This window comes from Mobula hypostoma, unplaced genomic scaffold, assembly GCF_963921235.1.
Source record: "Mobula hypostoma unplaced genomic scaffold, sMobHyp1.1 scaffold_95, whole genome shotgun sequence".
In the NCBI taxonomy this organism is placed as follows: domain Eukaryota; kingdom Metazoa; phylum Chordata; class Chondrichthyes; order Myliobatiformes; family Myliobatidae; genus Mobula; species Mobula hypostoma.
The window spans coordinates 192,747-200,331 of record NW_026948255.1 but is presented as its reverse complement, the minus strand read 5'-3'; the positions used below and the strand labels follow the sequence as shown (position 1 = coordinate 200,331).

At 46.6% G+C, this 7,585-nt stretch overlaps 1 protein-coding gene across 1 annotated transcript; it reads left to right on the top strand.

The window, feature by feature from the left end:
• Window positions 1-306: 306 nt before the first annotated feature.
• On the top strand, window positions 307-6,755 carry LOC134342215 (oocyte zinc finger protein XlCOF6-like). Its single transcript, XM_063040186.1, has 2 exons — window positions 307-427; window positions 5,334-6,755. The coding sequence occupies exon 2, from the start codon at window positions 5,733-5,735 to the stop codon at window positions 6,753-6,755; it is 1,023 nt and encodes a 340-aa protein (XP_062896256.1). The 5' UTR covers window positions 307-427; window positions 5,334-5,732.
• Window positions 6,756-7,585: the final 830 nt, after the last annotated feature.

Genomic DNA, 7,585 nt, shown 5'->3' with positions numbered 1-7,585 from the left:
TCTTAGTAATTTTAACATCCAGATGAGTAAAGTAATCAGTAAACAATCTGAATGGTGAACATCTATAAATTGGAACCTGCATATTTAAAGGGAAGAGTTCACTCTTATTAAGGTTTAATTTGTAGCCAGAAAAATTACTAAACTGATCACTCAAGGATATTACTGCCGGAATAGAATTTTCAGGGTTAGAGATATATAGTAATAAATCATCAGCATATGTATAATATCTTATGTATAAATATGTATAAATAAAATATGCATAAATAACTTATGCATTTCATTCCACCGAGTGATACCAAATACATTAGATGATTCACGAATAGCAATGGCCAAAGTTTCCAAAGCAATATCAAATAACAGTGGACTAAAAGGACAATCTTGCCTGGTGCCGCGAAACAACTGAAAAAAGGGAGATCTTTGGTTATTGGTAAGTACCGACGCCGAAGGGGTAAGACATATTAATTTAATCCAAGATATAGATATCGGACTAAAATTAAATTTCTCAAGCGTAGTAAATCAATATGTCCATTCAACTCTGTCAAACACTTTCTCAGCATCTAGTGAAATGACACATTCTGGAATTCTCGATGAAGGGGTAGAAGGAATATTCATTAGTCTCCTAATATTAAAAAAAAATGAATAACGATTCTTAATGAATCCAGTCTGATCAACAGAGACAATTCGAGGCAATATCTTCTCCAATCTAGTTGCTAATATTTTAGAAAAATCTTGGAATCCACATTCAACAGGGATATAGGCCTACATGATGCAGATTTAGTAGGGTCTTTATCTTTTTTATGAATTAAAGAAACAGTAGCGCTGTAAAAGGATTGTTGTAACTTACCTTTAGATAATGGATCCTTAAAAATTCTATATAGCCAAGGTGAGAGATTATTAGAAAAGGATTTAAAATTTTCTATAGCACAACCATCCAAACCAGGTGTTTTACCTGAATTCATCGAAGAAATAGCATTTCTAATTTCATCTTCAGTAACGGGAGCTTCTAATACTAAACGTTCATTGAATGATAGTTTCGGGAAATTCAGTTTCCTTAAACGTTCGTGCATTCTAGTACAAACGTGTGTAGAATCATCAGGAAATTTTGATTAGTATAGTGAAGTGTAAAATTTCGAAAGGATTTATTTATCTCATCATGGTCAACTGTCAAGGTACCATATCTTTTACGAATCTTAAGAATCTGACGTTTGACCAAAGCAGTTTTCAATTGACTGGCCAGAAATTTACCAGATTTATCACCATGTATATGGAACTGACTCCTCGTTTTAATTAATTGATTTTCGATCGAGGATGTTAGTAATAAACTATTATTACTAACTTGACTTCGGTTAAATTTGAAGAAACTTGGAGATCATTTATTCAACATTTTCATATGATGTAGTTTGACCCTTTTCAAATCTTTTTTAAACTAAAAATATAAGGATAGTGGAGTGGAGTTAACGACATTAATGATTGTACCTAATGTAATATGTTAGCACGACTTTTTAGTTTATTCTAGTTTTTCTTAGCTTAATTTAGCGTGTGTCATGGTCCGGTCCGTAAACTCTGCATTCCATTGCATGGTCCGGTCCGTGGACTCAGGACCCGGGTCGTCCAGCTGTCCCTTGTTTGACTAAATCAAAGGCACCTGATTCCCATCTTTGGGCTTGCAATATAAGTAGCCTTGGGATTGAGTGTGGACTGCCGGTTTTTCTTGTCAGTCCCCCTTGGAGCAACCTGCTGATGAAACCATTTGTGATCTCTAGGACTGGTTGGAGGACCAATGCTTCATGGAGCCTTGTTGCCACTTGTAGGAGTAGTCTTAGGATAAGTCCCGGATCTATGTCTATGTTCTGTCCTGTCTCATGTTAGTGTCGTGTTAAAGATGAGTCCCGGCTTGTCGAAGGACAAGTCCCGGTTCTATGTTGATGTTTAGTTCCCAGTCTGTCTCTGAGCTCCAAGAACCCAAGCCTCGTCGATCCCACAGCCAAGCTCCAAGAACCCAAGCCCCGCCGATCCCGCAGCCAAGCTCCAAGAACCCAAGCCCCGCTGATCCCGCAGCCAAGCTCCAAGAACCCAAGCCCCGCCGATCCCGCAGCCAAGCTCCAAGAACCCAAGCCCCGCCCATCCCGCAGCCAAGCTCTAAGAACCCAAAACCCGACGATCCCGCAGCCTCAAGCCAAGCCCTGACGATCCTGCAGCCAAGCTCCAAGAAGCCAAGCCCCGACGATCCCGCAGCCAAGCTCCAAGAACCCAAGCCCCGCCGATCCCGCAGCCAAGCTCCAAGAACCCAAGACCCGACGATCCCACAGCCTCAAGCCAGGCCCCGACGAGCCCGCAACCTCAAGCCAGGCCCCGACGAGCCCGCAACCTCAAGACCCAAGACCCCAGCCTCAAGCCACGTCAAGTCCTTGCCTGGTTCTGGGGTCCGTGCCCGAGGCAAGACCCAGGTTCTGGGTCCTTGTCCAGTCTCGGGCTCGGAGTCCAAGCCTTGTCTCCTAATCCATGGTTCCTTGTCCTGGTCCCGCTTTTCCTAGCCCAAGCTTGCGTTCTTGTTCCTGCTCCTTGCCTGAATTCTGTCACGTCCATACTCTAGTCAAGTCCTGTTCCTTGTACTTCAGTGTTTGTGTCTTACATTTGAGTCCGTTCCCAGCACCCCCTTGTGACAGAGCAAACCAGTCCCCCGCAGGGCAACAGCAAGACAGCCTGATTCACCCCACGGAGGCGAGGACAAGACAAGACATGACATGACCCCCCCGCCCCCCCCCCTCGGGGCAACGGCAAGACGGCCTGACTTACCCCACGGAGGCGAGGACAAGAAGAGACAAACACCAAAGAACAACAGACAGTTCTATCTCTGCTCCGGGGTAGCTCCAAGGCTCAGTTCAGCCAGCAACCCCAGCTGGCTACAGAAACAGCCGGATCCCTACCTAGCTCGGAGTGGCTGGCAGCCACACAGCTGGCGCGGGAAACACTCAAATCCATACCGCAAAGACTACTCCACCAAGTGGCAACAGGGCTTCATGAAGCAGTGGTCCTCCAACCAGGCCTAGAGATCACAAATGGTTTTATCAGCAGGTTGCTCCAAGGGGGACTGACAAGACAAACCAGCAGACCACACTCAATCCCAAGTCTACTTATATTGCAAGCCCAAAGATGGGAATCAGGTGCCTTTGATTTAGTCAAACAAGGGACAGCTGTAAGACCCGGAGTCCTGAGTCCACGGACCGGACCGTGAACCGGAAAGCGGACTTCACGGACCGGACCACGACAATACCCCCCTTTTACGGGACCCTCCGGGCGACTGAAGGGATTCTCCAGGACTAAGGACAACTCGAGCGGGTGGGTGAGAGGTTTTGACACTAGGGAATCCTGGATGGCGAGAGTTCATCTCCAGTGTCTGTGTCGCTGAGTCCATGGTTGGCTGGTTCATTCTGTCACAAGGGGGTGCTGGGAACAGACCCAAATGCAAGACACAGACACTGAAGGACAAGGAACAGGACTTGACCAGACTAGGGACGTGACAGGATTCAGGCAAGGAGCAGGAACAAGAACGCAGACTTGGGCAAGGGAAAGCGGGACCAGGACTAGGAACCATGGACTAGGAGACAAGGCTTGGACTCCGGCCCAAGACTGGACAAGAACTCAGAACCTGGGTCTTGCCTCGGGCTCGGACCCCAGAACCAGGCAAGGACATTATATGGCTTGAGGCTGTGGTCTTGGGTCTTGGAGCTTGGCTGCGGGATCCTCGCGGCTTGGGTTCTTGGAGCTTCCCTGCGGGATCGTCGAGGATCCTGCCGCCAAGCTTCAAGACCCAAGACCCCAGCCTGAAGCCGAGCCTCAGACCCAAGACCACAGCCTCAAGCCAAGCCTCAATACCCAAGACCCCAGCCTCAAGACAAGTCTCAAGACCCAGGACCCCAGCCTCATGCCATGTCATGTCCTTGCCTGGTTCTGGGGTCCGAGCCCAAGGCAAGACCAAGGTTCTGGGTCCTTGTCCAGTCTCGGGCTCGGAGTCCAAGCCTTGTCTCCTAGTCCATGGTTCCTAGTCCTCGTCCTGCTTTCCCTAGCCCAAGTCTGCGTTCTTGCCCCTGCTCCTTTCCTGAATCCTGTCACGACCCTACTCTAGTCAAGTGCTGTTCCTTGTACATCAGTGTCTGTGTCTTGCATTTGGGTCCGTTCCCAGCACGCCCTTGTGACAGTGTGTTTTTTTTTTCTTTTCCAGTTTGTTATTTTTTTTTCCATCTATCTTTTACCATGTTCAATTATATTTAGAGTTGAGGAGATCTAACATACTTGTACTATCAACAATTTTATATTTGCAAATGTTAGCTATCAATAATGTAATCCCATTCTCTGTTTTTTTAAAATTTTGAAAATTAATAAAAAGACTGGAAATGAAAGTTGAAAGAGTTCAGAGAAAATTCGCAAGGATGTTGCCAGGTCTGGAGGACTTGGGTTATAAGGAGATATTGAACAGGTCTGGGCTTTATTCCTTGGAATGTAGAAGATTAAGGGGAGAGTTGATAGAGGTGTACAAAAATTATGAGGGTTATACGTAGATGGGGTAAATGCAGACTGGCTTTTTCCACTGGGATTTGGTAGGAATACACCCAGAGGTCCTGGATTAAGGGTGAAAGGTGAAACATTAAGGGGAACATGAGGGGAAACTTCTTCACACAAACGGTCATCCAGGTGTGGAATGAGCAGAGAGCCCAACTAGTGCATGCGAGCTCCAGTTCAACATTGAAGAGGTTTGTATAGGTACCTGGATGGTAGGGGTACGGGAGTAGACAATTTAAATGGTTCAACGCAAACTAGATGTTTCTGTTTTGTACTTTACTATAACTGTGACAAGAAACTGAAATAATACTAATATTCATTTAATTACTTTTAACAGCTGTGCGGACCAACCACTCATCTGAGCAGGAAATGTTTACATGGCTTTAAAACGGTGGCACTTTAAGTTGACAATAGATGAAAAAAAAACAGCTGCACTATTTGTGTGAGAGTATTTTGGTTACTGTGGGGCCAGGCACCCATGCAGCTCAGTGGGAACAGGGAATAATACCAATGCAGAGAGTCAAACTGAGCCAGGTCACAGATTGGAGACGGCTGAAATGCCCCATTCTTATAGAGACAGGAAGAGCATCAGAGAATTTGATGGTCATTCCAGATACTAGTGCTGTGCCCATTTAGAAAATCATTTCTCTCTCCAACTTGTGTTGAACCTCACTGTAACAGTGTGATAGCAGATCACAGCTTGGCAAATCAAGTGATCTCATCTGAAATGTTGTCCTTCATGCATTGATGGATTTTATAACTCCTTTTTTCAGGTTAAAAATGACAAGGAATTTATCTGCGGGAATCTCGAGCAGAGCACGCTAGTTTTGCTGTTTCTGTCCACGTGTATAAGAAGTGGAGCAAGGGATTCACTCGATCATCCTTCCTGCTCAGACTGTGAGGAGGGTTTACTCAATCATCTGACCGACTGGCAGGCCCGTCAATTTACACAGGGGAGAGGCCGTTCACCTTTTCAGACTGTGGGGATTCAAGGTCATCTCATGAAGGTACATCAGCAAGTTCATACAGGGACAAGGCCATTCACCTGTTCTGTGTGTGAGAAGGGATCCAGTTGGTCATCCCACCTGTGGACACACCAGTCAGTTCACACTGGGCAGAGGCTGGTCATCTGCTGAATTTGTGGGGACGGATTCACTCAGTCATCTGACCTAATGGCTCACCAGCGAGTTCACACTGGAGAGAGGCCATTCACCTGCTCGACCTGTGGGAAGGGATTCACTTGCTCATCTAAACTGAAGGTACATCAGCGAGTTCACACGGGAGAGAGGACGTTCACCTGCTCAGACTGTGGGAAGGGATTCACTCAGTCATCCGATCTGAAGGTACATCAGCGAGTTCACACTGGGGAGAGGCCGTTCACCTGCTCAGACTGTGGGAAGGGATTCACTCAGTCATCTCAACTTAAGGTACATCAGCGAGTTCACGCTGGGGAGAGGCCATTCACCTGCTCAGATTGTGGGAAGGGATACACTTTGTCATCTCAACTGCTGAGACACCAGTCAGTTCACACAGGGGAGAGGCCATTCCCCTGCTCAGACTGTGGGAAGGGATTCACTTCATCATCTCAACTGAAGGTACATCAGCGAGTTCACACTAGGGAGAGGCCTTTCATCTGCTCAGACTGTGGGAAGGGATTCACTCAGTCATATCAACTACTGAGACACCAGTCAGTTCATACCGGGGAGTGGCCATTAACATGCTCAGTCTGTGGGAAGAGATTCCGTTTGTCAGCTCAACTACGGAGACACCAGTCAGTTCACACTGGGGAGAGGCCGTTCACCTGCTCAGACTGTGGGAAGGGATTCACTTCGTCATCTCAACTGAAGGTACTTCGGCGAGTTCACACTGGGGAGAGGCCATTCACCTGCTCAGATTGTGGGAAGGGATTCACTCAGTCATCCGTTCTGAAGGTACATCAGCGAGTTCACACAGGGGAGAGGCCATTCACCTGCTCAGATTGTGGGAAGGGATTCACTTTGTCATCTCAACTACTGAGACACCAGTCAGTTCACACAGGGGAGAGGCCGTTCACCTGCTCAGACTGTGGGAAGGGATTCACTTCGTCATCTCAACTTAAGGTACATCAGCGAGTTCACACTGGGGAGAGGCCGATCACCTGCTCAGACTTTGGGAGGAGATTCTCTCAGCCAAGTCGATCAAATGTGCATCATTGAGTTCACATTGGGGAGAGGCTGTTCATCTGTTGTGAATGTGGTGAAGGATTCATTCAGTTATCTATCCCTGTGACATACCACCAGGTTCACAATGGGGAGTGACTTTTTATATGCTCTGAATGTGGGAAGCGATTCAGTCAATCATCGAACCCTATATAACTCTCGCTTCAGCTAGCAGCTTAATACAGGGGGTGATAGCCCCGTAGTCCGCCAAACTTAAGACATCTCGTTTGGGTGGATGCTGGGTGATGTGTCCCCTGTTACAAATCAGTACCCCAAAATAACAAACAGTAGACAATATGCGATTAAACAATTGAGCTTTATAATTCTTACTTTGACTATGTGGTTAGTGAAGTAAACAAAAAGAAAAAAAGAAAGAAAAAGGGCCCACTCTCTCTATTCGCGTCTTCTCATCTCTCCCCAGCAAAAGACTATGAAAATCTATCTTCCAGACTCACAAGGAAGAACATTTCTGTCATTGGATAGCCCCGCACGCCAAAACCCTGTTATCTCTAGTCGTAACCTAAACATTGCTGCTACAGAGAAACCATTACCTCAGCAGTGAAACTCTGCACAGAGGTTGTTACATCAGCAGTGAAACCTTACAGCGTGTTACACTTATGACACACTACCGGGTTCACACTGGGGAGAAAGTTTCAATAAGCTGCATGCTGGATATTTGTCCATCACCGTTGCTGATGCAACTTTGAGGGTGACTGTCGGTGCTGAAGTCTGCAATTATTGCTGCTGCTCACCACACCCAGTTCTGCACCCTGGTCACTGGGCATGGGAGGAGTTTCATCAGCTACATATTCACCTTTAATGGGACT